Here is a 23,277-nt window from a genome sequence, read left to right on the forward strand (position 1 = left end):
GAGCCAAATTGATGAAGATTTAAAGGTGTATCAAATCAATTTTGTGTTTTTTAGCCGTTTTCACAGAAATTTACTCAGAAATTCACAAAATTACTCCGAAAAGATGCCGGAGATACCGTTAGGATATAGTTAGAACAATACTCTACAACTTTGCCGAAGACACTACGGTGTTTTAATTGCGTATTTCGAAGTTATTCAACAATTTTAGTTAAAAAATCACGAAAAAACACGATATTTTTACGATTTTACATATAAAAGTCATGTAATTTTACATTGTTTTAAGTGACTAAATTAATTAGCGATTACTCTTTTGTGTAACGAACATTTCGTCCATACATCGTTTTTGTGTAGGAATTCGTTTTCATTGACTGATTATCAAAAGTATGTCTCGTTGATACTAAAAATCGCACAGAGTTACCAGCACGAATTAAAACAAAGTTACCCATGATTAAGACGTCATGCCATCGTATTCTTGTGTCTTTTGATTTAAGTATCAGAAATGGTGCAGATGGTAAGGCTCGAGCCTGCGGATCAGAAGGTCCCAGGTTCAAGCTCAAATACATGATAAACTTTTTTTTCTTTCTTTGTAGCAGTTAGGATGATGAATCTGCCATGACTTACACGCAATCTCCCAAATAATAATGACCAGGACCTGCCAATTAAGCCCATTCAAGGACTAGCTAGATATGTAGCTTATACTTGTTGATAATAAATCGTGTCAACGAGATCAGCTGGGCGAAATATTGAGCATCTGTTTGATAATGATCAATTTAGCTAAAACAATTCAATACGATGAAGGAACTGCTTCTGGATGCAACATTTTACAGACAACTGTGGGTGCAGCTTACTTGTTATCTATCTACCCACAAATCAGCACAACTACACGATGACGGAAAACTTCATTCTTACTATGCACTCTACGGTTTCGAAACAATGGTCCACTGCACGAATTTATTCTGGCCTGCTTACTCTCAAGCGAAATTTGACGTTTGAGCGGTGTCGGCACCGCTCAAACGTCAAATTTCGCGTGAGGGTAAGCAGGCCAGCATAAATTCGTGCATTGGACCATGCTATGATGCCAAATTGCAATGAGATGCAGTGCGTAGTTTCATCAACTTATAGCAGGATCGAGACGCAAAAAAATGCTATTCTAGGACTCGTACTTTGAATCTTCGAATCCACAATCTCATGCTCAACCAACTGCACCAAATTGAAACTGATGCAGATGCGACAAAGAAATGTAATGACGTTTTAATCATGAGTAACTTTGTTTTATTTTATGCTGGCAACTCTGTACAATTTTTAGTATCAACGTGACAAACTTTTGATAATTAGTCAATGAAAACGAATTTCTACACTAAAATGATGTATGGACGAAATGTTCGTAACACATAGGAGCAATAGCTCATAAAATAAGTCACTTAAAACAATGTAAAATTACATGACTTTTACATGAAAAATCGTAAAAATATTGTATTTTTTGTGACTTTTTAACGAAAATTGTTGAATAACTTTGAAATACGCAATTTAAACACCGTAGTGTCTTCGGCAAAGCTGTAGAGTATTGTTCTAACTATATTTTAACGGTATTTTTGATACCTTTTTGGTGCAATTTTCTGGATATTGAAGTACATTTTCGTGAAAATGCTCGAAAAAACACAAAATCGATTTGATACACCTCTAAACCTTTTTCAATTTGGCTCAATTTTGGACTGAAGCCTTGTTTTTGCATGTGGATTGATAATTTGATGTGACACGGGTAGGTCAAAAAAAGTGAACAGGTCTAATATATACGGTCTGGCGAACAGAAAATCTGGCAACTGCAACATATACTGCCAACACTAGAAAAAGTTCAGCGAACAAAAAGGACTTGCGATTGGAAATTCGGTATGTGGCACTGCCGATCTTTCAACTTCATTGGGAGCACCCGCATACTCGCCGATCTACTGAAGGACCGCGGGTTCGGCATCGTAGCGCTGCAGGAGGTGTGTTGGACAGGATCCATGGTGCGAACGTTTAGAGGTAATCATACCATCTACCAGAGCTGCGGCAACACACGCGAGCTGGGAACAGCTTTCATCGTGATGGGTGATATGCAGAGGCGCGTGATCGGTTGGTGGCCGATCGACGAAAGTATGTGCAGGTTAAGGATCAAAGGCCGATTCTTCAACTTCAGCATAATAAACGTGCACAGTCCACACTCCGGAAGCACTGATGATGACAAGGACGCATTTTACGCGCAGCTCGAACGCGAGTACGATCGCTGCCCAAAGCCACGACGTCAAGATCATCAAAGGAGATTTAAAAGCACAGGTAGGCCAGGAGGAGGAATTCAGACCGACGATTGGTAAGTTCAGCGCCCACCAGCAAACGAACGAAAACGGCCTACGACTCATTGATTTCGCCGCCTCCAAAAATATGGCCATACGTAGCACCTTTTTCCAACACAGCCTCCCTTATCGTTACACCTGGAGATCACCACAGCAGACGGAATCTCAAATCGACCACGTTCTGATTGACGGACGGCACTTCTCCGACATTATCGACGTCAGGACCTATCGTGGCGCCAACATCGACTCCCAAGTAACACAACTTGTTATAATAATGTAAATACAGGCATACCTTGATAGTACGTACACCACCGCTTCGTTTAGTGTACGTACTATCGAAACGTACGTACTGTCGAATCACAAATTTTTATTTAAAACTAGCTGTCCCGGCAAACTTTGTCTTGCCGTTTTGTTGTGGTTTGACACTTGTTGAGCTCAAAGTAGCACCGCACTCTAGATTGGTTTATTTCGATCGTGTTGATTTCCTTCTCAGCTCATGAAAAATCAGTACTTTATCATTTTTTTTACTTTTCTGATTGATTTTCGTAACTTTTTGTACATATAAACACAGCCACCACGAATACGAATCGAACCATGCAAGACTCATGCTGATCGGTCCGCCCGTTCTTGAGTTTTGTTGTCTCAAAGGAACTGCAAACTCATTTTTATATATATAGATAGATTTCATTTTCAAATCAAAGAATGTTATCTCTAGAACGTCAGGATTGTCAAAAAATTACATGTGGCCTAAGGGTACGTTTATTAATTACGTAATTCAGCTTGTTTAGGATGCTATCTTCATTGGAAAAATCTTCTTGTGCTCTGGGGATGCTTCGTAGAAGCATCTCGTCTCTGGGAACTTAGGGGCTGTCCATAAACCACGTGGTCATTTTTTTGGGACTTCTCTAAGGAATTCCAGAAAGAATTCCTGGAGAAATCTCGGAAGGAATTTCGGAACTGAAAGAAACTTGAAACTTGAAGAAATCTCTAAAGCAAACCAGAAAGCGAAACAATTGAATTGGTACAGCCTATATGGCAATGCAAGTCGCCGTTGCTAAAGTTTTTGACGTTATATGCCGTTATATGACGTTATTATAGAAGGTCACATCTTGTTTACGCTTCGGACTTCAAGAGCTTTCCTCCAGAATTTCTCAAGGAGTCACTGGAATCCTCCAGGAATTTCATCCGGGATTATCCGAATAGTTTATTTTAGGATGTCTCTGGATTTTTTTTTGGGCTTCCAGATGGTATTCCTGGAAATTCTAGCAACTTCACCAAGAATTTCTCTAGGAGTTCTTTCGGAAATGGTATCAGAAATTCTTACCGAGATTTCTTCAAAAACTCCTTGCAGCAATCCGTAAGGATTTATTCCTGGAATTTCATACGAGATTCTTCCCGGAGTATGATCTGGGAATTCTTCAGGAATTCCTTCTGAAACCCTTCCAGAAATCCTACAAGATCCCTGTCAAGAACTTCATTCAGTGTTCCTCTAAATGCTTTTCCGAGAACCCCCAGGAACTTCTTCCGTTTTTTTTTCGGGAGCTACTTCTGATTCAAGTATTCCTTCTGAGATTCCTACAATAATTTCACCAGGTAATCTTTCTGAGAAGTAGGGCCCATATAGCCGAGGCGGTAAACGCACGGGTATTCAGCATGACCATGCTGAGGGTGACGGGTTCGATTCCCAGTCGGTCCAGGATCTTTTCGTAAAGGAAATTTCCTTGACTTCCTTGGGCATAGAGTATCTTCGTGCCTGCCACACGATATACGTATGCAAAATGGTCATTGGCAGAGGAAGCTCTCAGTTAATAAGCTGAGAAGCAGGCTTTGTCCCAATGAGGACGTTACGCCAAGAAGAGAAGAGAGAAATCTTTCTGAGATTTTTCCAGGATTCTTTCGGAAATTCCTTCCGGGATTCCTACGGGAATTACTTCTGGGGAATTACTTTTCAGGAACTTCTTTCGGGATTCTTAGAGCTTCTTCTAAGAATTCTTTCAGAAACTCATTCCGGGATATCTTCGAGAACTCTTTCCAGGAATCATCTAGGGACTCTTTTTTGGTGTCTACCAAGAGCTCCGTCAGGAATTCCTGCAGACCCTTCTGGAATTCTTTCAGATGTTTGTAATGGAAATCCTCCTGGAGTTTATTATGAACTTTTTGGAGTATTTTGTTTATGGAATTCCTCATGTAGTTCCTGTAGGATTTCCTTGAATAAACACAGGAAAAAGCAACTTATCTATAGCTCCCTGAAGAATCAGAGGGATTCTAGAATAAGTTTGTGGAGAAGCAACGGGAGGAATACCTGGAAGAGTTACAGGAAAAATTACTAAGGTAATCCAAGAAGGAGTAATGCTGAAAGAATCTCGGAATTAATTTATACAGAAATCTAGGAAACTCTGGAAGAATCTCGGGGAACTTCCTGGAACAATCCTGGCAAGAGCTTTTGACGGAACTCCAGACGGAATCTCTTAAGGATTCTCAGAAAAAAATACTTCTCGAAAACCGCAGAGGGAACTTCTGAAGGAATCCTAAACAAACTTCCGGGAGAATCTCAATAAGGGCTTACGGAATCCCAGAAGAAAGTTCTGGAACAAATTTGTAGACAAATCACGAGGGGAGTCCCGAGGGGAGTTCTTGTGGAATCCCAGAAGGAATTTCATGAGGTGAGCCACCATGCCACCATCAAGTTATAAAACAACACACGCACACATACCCCCCTTTTTGAATGAAATCCAACCACTCATAAGCTGACGATTTTTTTAAATCCGAATCGTAAACAACAAAGCCAAGAAACGTCAAAAACTAAAAACATTTTCCTTAGCAACCGCGGCTTGCAGTACCCTACGGTACTCAAAGTTGTTCAAATTTCAAAACTCATGGAAAACTGTAAAATATTGTATACTTATCGCAAAAAAAACAGTTGATTGTTGGAAAACGAAAAAAATAACAAGTAAGTGAACTGAAATCAATGGTTTGGATAAGTAACTTGATGGGTTTGATTTATGTTTTGGAGAGCATTCTTCGCCGAGAAATTTAGTTTATTACCACACAAAATAGAACCATCATGTGCTTTTTTATTTTATTACAACGTTTTATTGGTAAAGAAAACGTTTAGTTAATAACTGTGCAAGTGCTTATCAACCACTAAGCTGAGAAGCAGTCCTCTCCAGTTGGGATTTAACGCCAGAATGATGATGCCAAATATTATGACTGGCAGAAAGCGAAGAATACTGCAATCATTACATGAAACGTATTCGTTCATGCCTTTCATTTCGCTATATTTTAAAACTGATTAATGAAAATCCGTGTTATAGGAGTCTGCATAACACAAATTTATAGTATCGCAGTCTCTGCTATACGTCTACTAATGATTCGAACTCATTTTTGTAGATTAAAATTTAACTAAATTTTGGTGTACGTACTATCGAGGCAAAATGTACGTACTATCGAGGGTACGTACTATCGAGGTACGCCTGTAATACATAATTCATACAAACGCCGATGTTTTGTTCCAAATTTCGGAAACGTATTTTAGTACACTTATATCACCGAAAAAGCGCAAAAAATGGCGGCTTATAAAACATCTTCTTCTTCTTCTTTATGGCTCTACGTCCCCACTAAGACTTGGCCTGCCTCGCTTCAACTTAGTGTTCTTTGAGCACTTCCACAGTTATTAATTGAAGGGCTTTCTTTGCCTGCCATTGCATGAATTTGTATATTGTGAGGCAAGTACAATGATACACTATGCCCATGGAGTAGAGAATTTTTTCCCGACCGGAACGGGAATCGAACCCGCCGTTTCTGGATTGGCAATCCATAGCCTTAATCACGGCTTATAAAACATCTTCGATGTTACTAAAGATGTTTTTCAATACATGTGTTTTTAGAATGTGCAACAAGGATAAGGAAAATATATTATTTCAATCAATTTTTTAACTCTCCCAGATAAATTATTATTTTGAAAAAAAAAATGTAGATAAATCAACGGCTGAAGTGTTACATTGTGAAACTTTTTAGCAGGCACTGTAATTCATCTGGCCTGATATGAAAAATTTCAAAATATTAGAAATACGTTCAAATTACATTTTATGAGCATCTCAGTAACATGTTTCTCAAATACCTTCAATAATACATTGAAAAAACGTCATTTCAACGTATTTCCAACAACCATTTGCAAATAGCATACACGGAAGGGATTTTTGTTTTTTGGATACCTGTTTTGAACATAAATATAACAATAACTATCACAGTTCGCAGTTTACAGAGCCAATATCAATAAATTAACTTTCAATGTTTCGCGGGATCATTTATAGTGTTTTTAAACTGGGATTTACATTGGAATTAAGCCGCCACGTAAGTATCTAAAGTGATTATAAGGTGATAATAGGACATTTAGGTGAAGTTAGAAGTGGTGGCTTCCTTCTTCGGATCTATTCAGGCTTTAAAGGGTTTCGCCAACCATTGTAAATAGTATTTATGTACCTGTGTTTACCTTTAAACAAGTGACAAAGCAATACAGATGAATGCCGATGCTACTATGGTTCAATTTCTGTGTTTTTATTTGTAAAAGTTGTTTCATTCATAATGCTCAAGACAGTGATTTTCATGACAAGACTGTGAAAGGATATTTGTATATTGACGTACTCAATACTTTAAAATAACGTATTGATAACATATTTTGAACCGAAGGTTTTAACTATGTACTACAAAACATCTAACCTTCTTCGGGCATTAAAAAAAAGTTACGAATAATGCATTGGGGTCATTATGACCCAGAAAATCGAACTCTTATAGAATGATGATTTTTTCACCAATTCAAATGACCAAAGTCTTATTTGATAGATAATTACGTCAAGAATGTGTTGATATGTTGAAATAGTGGTTCCGGGATCATTGGCCACCGGGAATCTGCTACACAGGGCACCATGTCGGACATGTGGGATAGCACTACATTTTGCCAGTAGTTGTGGAATATCTCGCATTCTGGACCACTTAGAAGGATACTGTCTTCGGCAAAGTTGCTCAGAAGACTAAGAGCTTTCACATAGATAACAATTTAGTTCGAAAATCATTCACTGCGTGGCGCTAGTGTTCCTATAAGCTTCAAGTTCAGTCTGAACGTCGTATATCTCGCGTTCTAGACCACCTAGAGAGATACTGTCTTCGGCAAAGTTCCTCAGAAGACTAAGAGCTTTCACATAGATAACAATTTAGTTCGAGAATCACTCACTGCGTGGTGCTAGTGTTCCTATAAGCTTCCAGTTCAGTCTGAATGTCGTATATCTCGCGTTCTAGACCACCTAGAAGGATACTGTCTTCGGCAAAGTTGCTCAGAAGACTAAGAGCTTTCACATAGGAAACAATTTAGTTCGAAAATCACTCACTGCATGGCGCTAGTGTTCCTATGAGCTTCCATTTCAGTCCGAACGTCGTATATCTCGCGTTCTGGACCACCTAGAAGGATACTGTCTTCGGCAAAGTTGCTCAGAAGTCTAAGAGCTTCCACATAGGAAACAATTTAGTTCGAGAATCACTCTGAGAATCACTGCGTGGCGCTAGTGTTCCTATAAGCTTCCAGTTCAGTCTGAACGTCGTATATCTCGCGTTCTGGACCACCTAGAAGGATACTGTCTTTGGCAAAGTTGCTCAGAAGACTAAGAGCTTTCACATAGATAACAATTTAGTTCGAGAATCACTCACTGCGTGGCGCTAGTGTTCCTATAAGTTTCCAGTTCAGTCTGAACGTCGTATATCTCGCGTTCTGGACCACCTAGAAGGATACTGTCTTCGGCAAAGTTGCTCAGAAGACTAAGAGCTTTCACATAGGAAACAATTTAGTTCGAAAATCACTCACTGCGTGGCGCTAGTGTTCCTATAAGCTTCAAGTTCAGTCTGAACGTTGTATATCTCGCGTTCTGGACCACCTAGAAGGATACTGTCTTCGGCAAAGTTCCTCAGAAGACTAAGAGCTTTCACATAGGAAATAATTTAGTTCGAGAATCACTCACTGCGTGGCGCTAGTGTTCCTATAAGCTTCCAGTTCAGTCTGAACGTCGTATATCTCGCGTTCTAGACCACCTAGAGAGATACTGTCTTCGGCAAAGTTCCTCAGAAGACTAAGAGCTTTCACACAGGAAATAATTCAGTTCGAGAATCACTCACTGCGTGGCGCTAGTGTTCCTATAAGCTTCCAGTTCAGTCTGAACGTCGTATATCTCGTGTTCTGGACCACCTAGAAGGATACTGTCTTCGGCAAAGTTGCTCAGACGACTAAGAGCATTCACATAGGAAATAATTTAGTTCGAGAACCACTCACTGCGTGGCGCTAGTGTTCCTATAAGCTTCCAGTTCAGTCTAAACGTCGTATATCTCGCGTTCTGGACCACCTAGAAGGATACTGTCTTTGGCAAAGTTGCTCAGAATTCTAAGAGCTTTCCCATAGGAAACAATTTAGTTCGAGAATCACTCACTGCGTGGCGCTAGTGTTCCTATAAGCTTCCAGTTCAGTCTGAACGTCGTATATCTCGCGTTCTAGACCACCTAGAAATATACTGTCTTCGGCAAAGTTGCTCAGAAGACTAAGAGCTTTCACATAGGAAACAATTTAGTTCGAAAATCACTCACTGCATGGCGCTAGTGTTCCTATGAGCTTCCACTTCAGTCTGAACGTCGTATATCTCGCGTTCTGGACCACCTAGAAGGATACTGTCTTCGGCAAAGTTGCTCAGAAGTCTAAGAGCTTTCACATAGTAAACAATTTAGTTCGAGAATCACTCACTGCGTGGCGCTAGTGTTCTTAGGAGCGTTCAGTTCAATCTGAACGTCCTATATCTCGTGTTCTGAACCACTTAGAAGGATACTGCCTTCGGCAAAGTTGCTCAGAACAAATAATTTAGTCACTGCGTGGCGCTAGTGTTCTTAGCAGCTTCCAGTTCAGTCTGAACGTCTTATATCTCACATTTTGAACATCTTAGAAGGATACTGCCTTGCGAAAAGTTACTCGGCAGACTCAGAGCTTTCAAATAGAATACAATTTAGTTCGAGAATCACTCACTGCGTAGCGCTAGTGCTCTTGGTTGCTTCCAGTTTAGTCTGAACGTCGTTTATCTTGCGATCTGGACCACTTAGAAAAGTAAGTTGGGAAAAGTTACTCAGAAGATTGAGAGCTTTCACATAGAATACAATTTAGTTCGAGAATCACTCGCTATGTGGCGCTAGTGCTCTTGGGATATTCCAGTTTAGTCTGAACGTCGTATATCTCGCGATCTGAACCACTTAGAAGGATACTGTCTTGGGAAAAAATGATCGAAAGACTAAGAGCTTCCGCATAGAAAACGTCTTCTTGAAAATACCTTGATTTTTGGAAATTCTTAAGGTAATTCCGATGAGGTTTTCTCCGGCCATGCCATTGTGTTTTTTCATTTTGTGAGGAGTATCTAATTGAATTTCCAAAGTAATAACAAACGAAATTCTGTAAGGATTTTCTAAAGGAGTTTCCAATGCTGAAAGAATACTGAAGAAATTTTTAAAAATTCAATTTTGCAAAGAGCTGTTGAAAGAATAACAAAAGTAATTGTCAGCTAAATTTCCAAAGGGATTGCAGATAAAACTTCCAAAGAAAGCCGGTATGAACCTGCCTACGGCAGAAAATTCCCGAATAAACAGATAAAAGAAAACTTCCAAAGAAATTGATAAAGGAAATCCCGTAAGAGTTGCCTGATAAATTTGCACACCTTCTTGAGCCAAAGACCACAGACTGTATATAACTTACACTAGACAACGGATTACATGTAAGACTGTAAAATATCCAGTGGCTCAATGAAGAATTTTCCGTTTGGTGAAAATGTTCTCCCGACCGGGATGGGAATCGAACCCACAATTCGTGGCTTACAATACGCCTAAAAGGCTGGCGTTACTAACAGTACAATCACGAACCCCACAGTTATGCTGTAGGTATTTTCAAATATAATAACTTCAATCAATTTCCAATATTACTGCTGAGAAATTTCCAAAAGATTTATCGAACAAAATTTCAAAGAATTGCCGAAATAGAAAACCCAAAAAAAAACTTACATGAAGTTTTGGATCAAATCCACTAAATATTGCTAAAGGATTTTCAAAGAATTTGCTGAAGAAATTCCGCCAAAAGGAAATTCGAAATATTTTCGCAGGGTTACTTTTACGGAATTCGCCAAAACGATTTGCAAAAGATATACCGAATCAGTAAGAATTGGCACATATGTTTCCAAAAGAATGTTACAAATATTCCCAAAGTAATAAGCATAGGGTTTTCCAATTGAATTGTAAAAAAAAAACAAAAAGAACTTTCAGACGGGATTCCCAAAGAAATTTCCGTAGAAGAAATTTTTTGAAAAATTCCACAAAGCCATTGCCGAAGCATATGTTACATAAGTTCCTAAAAAATCTTGAAAAATTTCACCAAAGAATTTTTTTTATCTATTCGTATATTTGGAAGGCTCAAGCGCCACATGGGCATAACTGAGCCGAAATCTTTTGTTATTACATTGATTTTACATTTTTCAATTTATTACTGCCTTAAAACTATGTTAGTTTGGGAAGCCGAAGTACTCGCGGCTGTTTCGAGGTTAAGGATTGAAAATAAAATAAAATAAAATAAAATTGGGAAGGATGGATTTATGGGTTTAAAACAAAATTTTTTGCTTACTTATTCTAAAAACATTGATGGGACCAATTGTCCATATCTGTAACGGAACCAAAAAGAAAGGACTTTATCGGAAGACAACGACAAGAAGGGGACACACGGAAGGCGGGCGACGACAGACAGGGGCGAACAACAAAACCAAAAGGCGGACAACGAAAACAAGGTACATAATACATCAAACTCTGACAACAACACGTTACAAAAGCTGGTAAATCAGGTTCATGTATTCCAAATCAAGTCCTGCCAACACTTCTCTAACGGGTTTCTGTTGTTTTCCTCGGACCCGGAGAATTTCGTGCAGCTCAAATCTGACCTCAGGAATTGCTGCACAGATATCCAAGGTCGTAACTGAAAAAAAAATCCGAATAAACTGCATGACCCGAAATTAAACTGACAGCTCCAAAGAACACAAGTATCACGTTGTGAGAAAATTTTGAAATAAACTTTCAATGTAAAAGCTTCTTTTCTTCTTGGAAGGTTTTACAAACATAGTAACACGGATACACAACGATTATATCAAGCTTTCAGCTACTAAGAACAATACACCCCAAAAATTTTAACTAAAATTTGCCGAGTTAAAAGTTTTAGCAAGGTTTGCTGATTTGTTCAGTCAAATCTACTGATCACCATCAACGTTTTGCTGTAACTCAGCAAATTTTGCCGAAAAAGCTTAATCTTTCAGCTCAACAAAATTTGGCTGTAAGCGTCTTGGTGTGTAGCATCACATCATGAAAACTCTTAGTCTTCTGAGTAACTTGGTCGAAAACAGTATCCTTCTAAGTGGTAGAGAGCGCGAGATATACGACGTTCAGACTGAACTAGAAGCTTCTAAGAACACTAGCACCACGCAGTGAGTAATTTTTGAACTATTTTTTTTCCTATGTAAAAGCTCTTAGTCTTCTGAGCAACTTTGCCGAAGACAGTATCTTTCTAAGTGGTCCAGATCACGAGATATACGGCATGTAGACTGAATTGGAAACTCCTAAGAACAATAGCGCCACGCAGTGAGTGATTCTCGAACTAAATTGTTTATTATGTGAAAGCTCTTAGTCTTCTGAGGAACTTTGCCGAAGACAGTATCTTTCTAGGTGGTCCAGAACACGAGATATACGATGTTCAGACTGAACTGGAAGCACCTAAGAACACTAGCGCCCCGCAGTGAGTGATTCTCGAACTAAATTTTTTTCTATGTAAAAGCTTTTAGTCCTCTGAGTTACTTTACCGAAGACAGTATCCTTCTAAGTGGTCCAGATTACGAGATATACGACGTTCAGACTGAACTGGAAACACCTAAGAATACTAGCGCCACGCAGTGAGTGATTCTCGAACTAAATTGTTTACTATATGAAAGCTCTTAGACTTCTGAGCAACTTTGCCGAAGACATTATCCTTCTATGTGGTCCAGAATGCGAGATATACGAATTTCAGACTGAACTGGAAGCTTATAGGAACACTAGCGCCACGCAGTGAGTGATTCTCGAACTAAATTGTTTCCTATGTGAAAGCTCTTAGTCTTCTGAGCAACTTTGCCGAAGACAGTATCCTTCTAGGTGGTCCAGAACGCGAGATATACGACGTTCAGACTGAACTGGAAGCTTATAGGAACACTAGCGCCACGCAGTGAGTGATTCTCGAACTAAATTGTTTCCTATGTGAAAGCTCTTAGTCTTCTGAGCAACTTTGCCGAAGACAGTATCCTTCTAAGTGGTCCAGAATGCGAGATATTCCACAACTACTGGCAAAATGTAGTGCTATCCCACATGTCCGACATGGTGCCCTGTGTAGCAGATTCCCGGTGGCCAATGATCCCGGAACCACTATTTCAACATATCAACACATTCTTGACGTAATCATCTATCAAATAAGACTTTGGCCATTTGAATTGGTGAAAAAATCATCATTCTATAAGAGTTTGATTTTCTGGGTCATAATGACCCCAATGCATTATTCGTAACTTTTTTTGTGGCGCCATTTTGGTTTCACCTTAAGAAAATTTTTTTTTTCAAAAGACTCGTTTCTGCAAAATATTAAAAGTCAAGAAGTTTCATTACGATAAGTTAACTTACAAAAGAGATATTAATGATTGAAATCGCGTTTTGGGTCATAATGACCCTAATGCACGACGAAGGTTAATTGAAGCAGACGATGATACAAAAATCTTGTTAAATCAACGTTAAATTTATGTTATTCTAACTGGTGATTTTGATAAGATTTTTTAACACTTCTTTTTGTCAAACATAGATACAACAAGATTTCAACACAAGATGTGTTCAGATACGATTATAGCACTAAATTATAACATCTTTTACAAATTTCATTTTCCAAGATGTTTTCTGTAGTACTTGGGCTCCGACCACTATCTGGTGATGGTCAAAATGCGCCTAAAACTCTCCGTCATCAACGATGTACGGTACCGGCGACCGCCACGGTACAACCTCCCGAGCAGAAGAAAATATCAAGTGAATAACATATCAAGGTATTTATCTTAATACTACCATACCATGATATGCCCTTCATTAGGTGGTAATAAGAGGCAAAATAACAAAAATGAATTCCAAAGTATTGTATGAATAACACCTAGAAAATAACAAGTCTTGTTATTTCAATAATGAATGCATACCTAAAATTTCAAGTGCTGTATTTGTTATTCCAAAGTTATTGAATAACAAACTAATAACATTTCTTGTTATTAAATGTTTCATTTGTTCGATGACTTCTTGTTGTAATAGAAAATTTTGCTCTTCGGTTATTTTCACTGCTAAACCAACAAATACTACATCAATACCGAACTCTGCTCAAATACCCCCAACTGTTACTGTGATGTTCTCATAACATTTCGTAGAATAACTCAGCAATAACGATTTTAGGTATTAGAGCACATGTTGCTCATCGCATGGTATTTGTAGGGTATGCCCTTCTGCGCGGGCTAGAGCGTCTGAAGCAACCGGATGTCACCTCAGCATACGCGTAGAATCTCGAGGCCATGTTGCCAGACGAAGGTCAGCTCGATGAGGCCACTCTAGAGGACTGCTGGAATACAGTGGCCATCAACGACGCAGCCGAAAGCACCATCGGGTACGTGGAACGGAATCGACGGAACGATTGGTTCGACGAAGAGTGCAGAACGGTTTTGGAGGAGAAGAATGCAGCGAAAGCGGTAATGCTGCAGCAAGGGACTCGACAGAACGTGGAACGTTACAAACAGAAGCGGAAATAGCAGACCCGCCTCTTTCGGGAGAAAAAGTGCCGCCTGGAAGAAGCGAAGTGCGAAGAAATGGAACTAATATCCTAGCCAAAAGACAATTTTATTTAAAACGTAAGGGAAAAGCCTTCCTTATCTTACACAATCTGCTTATCAATCATAAAATTTCACATCCATACGACCAACCAAGATTTTATATGTTAATGTATACTATTTGTATCAACCCATGCCTTAATTAGATGTACGTCTAGCCAAACCCTTCTCGCTGCTAAAATCTAAAACAAACGGCACAGGCAGGCACTATTAAAACGGGTATTCGTTCTCATCATTTCCTTCTTCGAATACAAAGAAAATCAATTTCAAACCGAACCGTATCAGCTCGGGTTTTTAAACTGTATATCACACACGTGATCTCCATTAAACGTGGACGTAGAGGTTAGAGAAAAGCAATAGGCCTTTTCATGTGACAGATCCATGCATGCATTTGTTTACAAAGCTTGAACAACAGCTGCTAACAAGAACGTGTCATCTTCATAGAAGAACTGTCAAACGCCCGAACAATCAGCTGATTTAAGACGTCAAATGAAAAGGCCCATTCCTAGAATTGTATCGGTACCTATTGGATTGGGAGTTTTTCAAAATCACAAACTGATAGAATGTCCAAAACAGGCAAGCGCCAAGCGAAATGAAGACCGTCTGGCAAATTTCCCTTTTCATGTTAGTAAGCGACGACAGTCGTCGACAATTGAAAAAAAAAATCCCAGCTGGAAACCTGGTTCCGTTCAGGGACTTATAGTTTTAGGATGGGGGAAAGTTTTGGTTCTGTTTTTTTATCTTCTCCGAAGAGATTTGTTGCTACGGATGAACTGGGAATGCGAAGATTGAAACACAGAAAGAATTTTCAACGGGAAAACAATTACAAGGTGATTAAGGTACTTGCATTTTCAGATTCGATTAAACCGAGTAAACCCCAGCCAAAGTGGAATTGATAATGAAGAGATTGTAGTTGTGAAGTCAGTTTGTGAAACCAGTCGATTTGTCTGTTTCGCGTACAGAACGAAGGTTTACAGATCTTGACTGCTATGATGGTTGACGACTTTGGGGTGTGTACGGATGCACGCCTACTGTGCTCGACAGTAATTCCAGTTATAAAGCTGCTCTAGAGCAATAAAATCGAAAAATAATGACATTGTTCATCATTTCAAATATTTAAACAATGTTTTATTGAATCGAAGATGGAAGTTTTTCTCTGAATTGTGCATCTTTCATGACAGACAGTGATCAAGAGCCGCTAAAAAGAAAAATCGATTGGAATCCCATCCATTTAACCTACTTTATGTTCTTACTTCATCTCCCAACAGATTAATCACGTTCGTCGCGGGTTATTCGGTAAAAGCCGGCCACGTGCAGCAACACAACACCCTCGAGAACGGACTGCTGATTGCAGCCAACGTTTCTGTCGGGCATTTACGGAAGCACAAATATTTCTATTACATTCCACGGTAATTTAATTCAGTCAGTGGAGTTTTGTGCTTTACTTGGATTTCTTTACTTTTCTGTATTGTTCCAGAATCAGTAATTCACCTCACAACCGCAAACAGCGTAACTCCTCAACTTACGCCAAGGCCGACTACGATGCCGACAATCAGCGCAGCAGCCGACCTTTGCCCCTGGAGCCCCGTCGACTGCGTCATATCTCCATACCAACCGGAGGCCTACTAGATCAAGCGCCGCAACCGCAACCACCCCCTCCACCATCATCACCGCAGATTGAACACCCGCAACAGCAGAAATTCCAACGCTACTACATCTACAACATGGCTCCGCGACGGCGAAACCTTCCACCGTCGGCGGAAATCGATGGCTATATGGCCGACAAAGAGCAACTCTTCAAAACGGGTACACGGCCGTCATCGTCGGCGACGCAGCTGGCCAACGGCTCACTCAACGACGACCGCTTCGAGGACGCCATGCTGCGAAAGGTTCGGAAACGATCGGCCGCCGATGACATGCTCAGCAAGAATATTACTCTGATTTTGGAAAACCTACTGAAGAGTTACGAGAACTCTCAGATGCCGACGCACGGTCAAGGTATTTCTAAGATCATTTGTCTGTGAATCAATTCAAAGAATACCTGTTTGAAATTTTAGGCATACCCACGATTGTCAAAACAAACATTCTGATACGTAGTATGGGACCTGTGTCTGAACTCGATATGGTAAGCGTAATCAAAGCAAGCCGAAATCCAACTAATCATCATTCTTCTATTTTCAAGGACTACTCGATGGATTGCTACTTCCGGCAGTACTGGCGCGACAAACGGCTCAGCTTCCACGGCCCGATCAAAAGCCTCTCCCTCAGCATCAAAATGCTGGAGCGTATCTGGCGCCCGGACACGTACTTCTACAACGGGAAGCACTCGCACGTCCACACCATCACCGTACCGAACAAACTGCTCCGTCTGAGTCAGGACGGCGAAATCCTCTACTCCATGCGCCTGACCATCAAGGCGTCCTGTCTGATGCAGCTACGCAGCTTCCCCATGGATCGCCAGTCGTGTCCCCTTGTCCTCGGCAGCTACGCCTACTCCCGTCAGCAACTCATCTACCAGTGGAAGGACGACGACTCGGTCAACTTCGTGCCCGGCATGACCCTCTCGCAGTTCGACCTGATGAGCTTCCACCAGAAGAACTACACCTTCGCCCGGCGGGAAGGCGAGTTCTCCGTGCTGCATGTGTCGTTCAACCTGCAGCGGCACACCGGCTACTTCCTGATCCAGGTGTACGTGCCGTGCATTCTGATCGTGGTTCTGTCCTGGGTCTCGTTCTGGATCCATCGAGAGGCGACCAGCGATCGGGTTGGGCTGGGGATCACAACCGTGCTGACTCTGTCGACGATCAGTTTGGACTCGCGGACGGATCTGCCAAAGGTGCGGTACGCCACCGCGCTGGATTGGTTTCTACTGATGAACTTTATCTACTGTATTGCCACGTTGCTGGAGTTTGCCGGGGTGCACTACTTCACGAAGGTAAGTAAGCTGGGGTGTCATTTACGTAGAGCCATGGTGGCTTCTACAGAACAGCTCTGGCGGCTTCCACAGAGAAGCCCTGGCGGCTTCCACAGAGAAGCCCTGGCGGCTTCCGCAGAGAAGCCCTGGCGGCTTCCGCAGAGAAGCCCTGGCGGCTTCCGCAGAGAAGCCCTGGCGGCTTCCGCAGAGAAGCCCTGGCGGCTTCCGCAGAGAAGCCCTGGCGGCTTCCGCAGAGAAGCCGTGGCGGCTTCCGCAGAGAAGCCCTGGCGGCTTCCGCAGAGAAGCCCTGGCGGCTTCCGCAGAGAAGCCCTGGCGGCTTCCGCAGAGAAGCCCTGGCGGCTTCCACAGAGAAGCCCTGGCGGCTTCCGCAGAGAAGCCCTGGCGGCTTCCGCAGAGATGCCCTGGCGGCTTCCGCAGAGAAGCCCTGGCGGCTTCCGCAGAGAAGCCCTGGCGGCTTCCGCAGAGAAGCCCTGCCGGCTTCCGCAGAGAAGCCCTGCCGGCTTCCGCAGAGAAACCCTGGCGGCTTTGGCAGAGCAGACCAGGCAACTTCCGCAGAGAAGCTCTGGCGGCTTCCGTAGAAAAGCCCTGGCGGCTTCCGCAGAGAGTCCTGGCGGCTTCCGCAGAGAAGCCCTGGCGGCTTCCGCAGAGAAGCCCTGGCGGCTTCCACAGAGAAGCCCTGGCGGCTTCCGCAGAGAAGCCCTGGCGGCTTCCGCAGAGAAGCCCTGGCGGCTTCCGCAGAGAAGCCCTGGCGGCTTCCGCAGAGAAGCCCTGGCGGCTTCCGCAGAGAAGCCCTGGCGGCTTCCGCAGAGAAGCCCTGGCGGCTTCCGCAGAGAAGCCCTGGCGGCTTCCGTAGAGAAGCCCTGGCGGCTTCCGTAGAGAAGCCCTGGCGGCTTCCGTAGAGAAGCCCTGGCGGCTTCCGCAGAGAAGCCCTGGCGGCTTCCGCAGAGAAGCCCTGGCGGCTTCCGCAGAGAAGCCCTGGCGGCTTCCGCAGAGAAGCCCTGGCGGCTTCCGCAGAGAAGCCCTGGCGGCTTCCGCAGAGAAGCCCTGGCGGCTTCCGCAGAGAAGCCCTGGCGGCTTCCGCAGAGAAGCCCTGGCGGCTTCCGCAGAGAAGCCCTGGCGGCTTCCGCAGAGAAGCCCTGGCGGCTTCCGCAGAGAAGCCCTGGCGGCCTCCGCAGAGAAGCCCTGGCGGCTTCCGCAGAGAAGCCCTGGCGGCTTCCGCAGAGAAGCCCTGGCGGCTTCCGCAGAGAAGCCCTGGCGGCTTCCGCAGAGAAGCCCTGACAGCTTCCGTAGAGAAGCCCTATCGGCTTCCGCAGAGAAGCCCTGACGACTTCCGCAGAGAAGCCCTGGCGGCCTCCGCAGAGAAGCCCTGGCGGCTTCCGCAGAGAAGCCCTGGCGGCTTCCGCAGAGAAGCCCTGACAGCTTCCGTAGAGAAGCCCTATCGGCTTCCGCAGAGAAGCCCTGGCGGCTTCCGCTGAGAAGCCCTGGCGGCTTCCGCTGAGAAGCCCTGGCGGCTTCCGCAGAGAAGCCCTGGCGGCTTCCGCAGAGAAGCCCTGGCGGCTTCCGCAGAGAAGCCCTGGCGGCTTCCGCAGAGAAGCCCTGGCGGCTTCCGCAGAGAAGCCCTGGCGGCTTCCGCAGAGAAGCCCTGGCGGCTTCCGCAGAGAAGCCCTGGCGGCTTCCGCAGAGAAGCCCTGGCGGCTTCCGCAGAGAAGCCCTGGCGGCTTCCGCAGAGAAGCCCTGGCGGCTTCCGCAGAGAAGCCCTGGCGGCTTCCGCAGAGAAGTCCTGGCGGCTTCCGCAGAGAAGCCCTGGCGGCTTCCGCAGAGAAGCCCTGGCGGCTTCCGCAGAGAAGCCCTGGCGGCTTCCGCAGAAAAGCCGTTTCCGTAGAGAAGCCCTGGCGGCTTCCGCAGAGAAGCCCTGGCGGCTTCCGCAGAGAAGCCCTGGCGGCTTCCGCAGAGAAGCCCTGACAGCTTCCGTAGAGAAGCCCTATCGGCTTCCGCAGAGAAGCCCTGGCGGCTTCCGCAGAGAAGCCCTGGCGGCCTCCGCAGAGAAGCCCTGGCGGCTTCCGCAGAGAAGCCCTGGCGGCTTCCGCAGAGAAGCCCTGACAGCTTCCGTAGAGAAGCCCTATCGGCTTCCGCAGAGAAGCCCTGGCGGCTTCCGCTGAGAAGCCCTGGCGGCTTCCGCAGAGAAGCCCTGGCGGCTTCCGCAGAGAAGCCCTGGCGGCTTCCGCAGAGAAGCCCTGGCGGCTTCCGCAGAGAAGCCCTGGCGGCTTCCGCAGAGAAGCCCTGGCGGCTTCCGCAGAGAAGCCCTGGCGGCTTCCGCAGAGAAGCCCTGGCGGCTTCCGCAGAGAAGCCCTGGCGGCTTCCGCAGAGAAGCCCTGGCGGCTTCCGCAGAGAAGCCCTGGCGGCTTCCGCAGAGAAGCCCTGGCGGCTTCCGCAGAGAAGCCCTGGCGGCTTCCGCAGAGAAGCCCTGGCGGCTTCCGCAGAGAAGCCCTGGCGGCTTCCGCAGAGAAGCCCTGGCGGCTTCCGCAGAGAAGCCCTGGCGGCTTCCGCAGAGAAGCCCTGGCGGCTTCCGCAGAGAAGCCCTGTCGGCTTCCGCAGAGAAGCCCTGGCGGCTTCCGCAGAAAAGCCGTTTCCGTAGAGAAGCCCTGGCGGCTTCCGTAGAGAAGCCCTGGCGGCTTCCGCTGAGAAGCCCTGGCGGCTTCCGTAGAGAAGCCCTGGCGGCTTCCGCTGAGAAGCCCTGGCGGCTTCCGCAGAGAAGCCCTCGCGGCTTCCGCAGAGAAGCCCTGGCGGCTTCCGCAGATAAGTCTTGGTAGCTTCAGCAGAGAAGTCCTGACAATTTCCGCAGAGAAGCCCTGGTGCCTTTCGCAGAGAAGTCCTGACAGCTTCCGCAGAGAATCCCTGGCGGCTTCCGCAGAGAAACCCTGCCGGCTTCCGCAGAGAAGCCCTGGCGGCTTTGGCAGAGCAGACCTGGCAACTTCCGCAGAGAAGCCCTGGCGGCTTCCGTAGAAAAGCCCTGGCGGCTTCCGCACAGAAGCCCTGGCGGCTTCCGCACAGAAGCCCTGGCGGCTTCCGCAGAGAAGCCCTGGCGGCTACCGCAGAGAAGCCTTTGCGGCTTCCGCAGAGAAGCCCTTGCGGGTTCCGCAGAGAAACCCTGGCAGCTTCCGTAGAGAAGCCCTGGCGGCTACCGCAGAGAAGCCCTGGCGGCTACCGCAGAGAAGCCCTGGCGACTACCGCAGAGAAGCCCTGGCGGCTTCCGCACAGAAGCCCTGGCGGCTTCCGCACAGAAGCCCTGGCGGCTTCTGCAAAGAAGCCCTGGCGGCTTCTGCAAAGAAGCTCTGGCGGCTTCGCAGAGAAGCTCTGGCGGCTTTCGCAGAGAAGCCCTGGCGGCTTTCGCAGAGAAGCCCTAGCGGCTTCCGCATAGAAGCCCTGGCGGCTTCCGCAGAGAAGCCCAGGCGGCTTTCGCAGAGAAGCCCAGGCGGCTTTCGCAGAGAAGCCCTAGCGGCTTCCGCAGAGAAGCCCTGGCGGTTTCCGCAGAGAAGCCCTAGCGGCTTGCGCAAAGCAGCCTTGGCGGCTTGTGCAGAGAAGCCTTGGCAGCACCCGTGAAGAAGCCAATGTGATTTCCATGGGAGGCCTCAGTGGCTTCCATGGAGAAGCCTTTGGGACTTCTGTAGTAGAGATCTGGTGAGTTTGTCAAAGAAGCCTTCCATTGAGAAGTCCTGGTAGTTTCCCAAGAGAATATTAGGCTTAGATTGCATCAAATGGGACGTCATTTCAGTCACAAAAGCTGTACAAATAATCTGAATCTAATTTATTTTACAAACTGCTAAAGATAGTGTCTACAAATATCGCAAAAATGCTTCATACGTCTTGATTTGGCGCGCTAGCAACCTGAACCCGCTGTTTCCGATATTTGGTCCTACTTTTGGATCGCTTTCTCGTAGTATCTTCGATCGGTGGCACTATACTTGTACGAACCAACGGAACCATAGTAGGCGTCAAAGGTGTTACCATGGCTCCGTAATCCCTCATTGGAAACAGACATGCGGCGTCATCTAGATCGCAGCCCTTCTTGCTGATCGCATTGCCTTTGCGCGGTCTGAAGGGACGCTGGAAGTATTATATCTTCAAATCAAACGATCTTCGACAATTCTAACGGATAAAACTCACCACTGTTCCGCTGAAAATCGCCGGAACGATCACTCCGATCAAGAGACAAACCACCGCCAATGACTTCATTGTGATGACTGACGACTCTAGCGATCGTACGCATTCCTCGTGATGCATTATCTACACGCGACGCGATACCTTATCGCCCCGTTCCATTAATAACAACTCAACACTACAATTAATCTCCATTCAAGGTCGGCAGTGGCGAGATCCCGCTGGACGAAGACGAATGGGAGGACATCGACAACGTGGTGGAGATCGGGTTGAACATCATCGGCAGCGGGGGAAGCAACAGCGGAGCTGGCGGCGCTGGCGTCGGTGGAGGCATGATTCGATCGCGGACTGCCTCGATCCACGACTCGCCGCAACGGTTGATGGCGGCCCGGAGGCGCAGTTCGTTGATCTGTCCGATCTACAACGATCCGCAGCACATGTTCAAGGCGACCACGTCGCATCTGTCGACGATGGAGCGGACGACGCAGACCGAGCCGCCGAAGGAACCACGCTGGAAGCAGCTGTGGTTGTGCTTCTTGGGAGATGATCAGTTTCGCAGGAGGAGGCAGCGGGAGGCTACCGGAAGGGGTGAGTTATCGGTGATCAGTCATAATAGAATCTGCCGCTTCCTTTTATGGATCCTCCAGAAATTATTGCAATAAGTTCCCTTAACCCTCTAATGGATACCTGGGGTCCATTTGGACCCCAAATTGAATTCTCTTTATCTTTTGATTCTGATGTTATAGAATATTCATGTCTTCGGCAAATTTGTTCGGTAAGTCGTGCACCATCTGGCGGTGAACTGATTAATTCGAAATTTCCTCACTAGATGGCGCTTTTTGATATAAACAATTAAGTAGTATAATGTCTTCAAACGAAATTATCGGAAGATCTAGAGCTTGTAGAAGCGTCACGTCTGCGGGAAAGTTGTTCAGTAAGTCGAGTTCTTACATATAATGCACCGATTGATTCGAAATTTCACTACTAGGTGGTGCTAGTGAGCATGTAAATTTTTTATCTCATATATCACTAGATCCTTATCACTTGGAAAGATGACGCCTTCGAGAAAGTTGTTGTGTTTGTCAATTACTTTCAGATGATGAGCCGTTTGATTTGAAACTCCACACATAGGTGGCGCATATAAATTTTACATCTCATATATCTCAAGATCCTGATCACATAGAAAGATGGTGTGTTCGGCAAAGTTGTTTCATAGGTCAAGAACTTACAGATGATGCAAAATTTGATTTGGAAATCCACACATAGGTGGCCCCACTGAGTATGCAAATTTTATACTTCAAATATCCCAAGGTCATAATAACTCTCTTACCGTTTCTATTATATTTATTAAAGATGTTTGGTAAGATAATGGTATACATAATGGACCGTTTGATTCGAACCTCTGTCATTAGATGACGCTAGTGAGCATACAAGGATTCAGATTATTTAGTAAAATTGAAGATTCTGCAATAGGCCTTTTCATGTGACAGATCCGTGCATGCATTTGTTTACAAAGCTTGAACAACAGCTGCTAACAAGAACGTGTCATCTTCATAGAAGAACTGTCAAACGCCCGAACAATCAGCTGATTTAAGACGTCAAATGAAAAGGCCTATTAAGCAGCTTATAAATTATGAGTCGTTTTACTCTGAATTTTGCTCATAGATGGCGTCAGTGGGCATGCAATTTGTATATCTCATATAGCACAATAGCCTGCAAGTCATTATCCCAGTGCACAATTTCTGCGCGCACTCAGAAAAAAACACCACTCAGTGCACATGCATAGTGTTCACAGGGGACTGTTACAATATTTTGATGAACCCAACGCATACCAGTGGATCCCAGAAAAAGCTAAGAGACATCACATCTTGTGATA

General features: G+C 44.8%; 2 protein-coding genes across 2 annotated transcripts in view; one reads left to right on the forward strand and one right to left on the reverse strand.

Annotated features, from left to right (window-relative positions):
* LOC109428426 (gamma-aminobutyric acid receptor subunit alpha-6) overlaps window positions 1-23,277 on the forward strand; it is a 90,181-nt gene that overhangs the window by 57,750 nt on the left and 9,154 nt on the right. The window contains exons 3-7 of the mRNA XM_062844282.1: window positions 15,577-15,717; window positions 15,786-16,306; window positions 16,366-16,433; window positions 16,491-17,243; window positions 21,602-21,989. Of these exons, the coding sequence (XP_062700266.1) occupies window positions 15,577-15,717; window positions 15,786-16,306; window positions 16,366-16,433; window positions 16,491-17,243; window positions 21,602-21,989 (1,871 nt within the window). The remainder of the gene's footprint in view (window positions 1-15,576; window positions 15,718-15,785; window positions 16,307-16,365; window positions 16,434-16,490; window positions 17,244-21,601; window positions 21,990-23,277) is intronic.
* LOC109428424 (uncharacterized) lies at window positions 21,025-21,560 on the reverse strand. The gene is made up of 2 exons (XM_019704177.3): window positions 21,408-21,560; window positions 21,025-21,347 (listed from the first exon to the last, which is right to left on the reverse strand). The coding sequence occupies exons 1-2, from the start codon at window positions 21,522-21,524 to the stop codon at window positions 21,099-21,101; spliced, it is 366 nt and encodes a 121-aa protein (XP_019559722.3). The 5' UTR covers window positions 21,525-21,560; the 3' UTR covers window positions 21,025-21,098.

This window comes from Aedes albopictus, chromosome 1, assembly GCF_035046485.1.
Source record: "Aedes albopictus strain Foshan chromosome 1, AalbF5, whole genome shotgun sequence".
NCBI classification, from domain to species: Eukaryota; Metazoa; Arthropoda; class Insecta; order Diptera; family Culicidae; genus Aedes; species Aedes albopictus.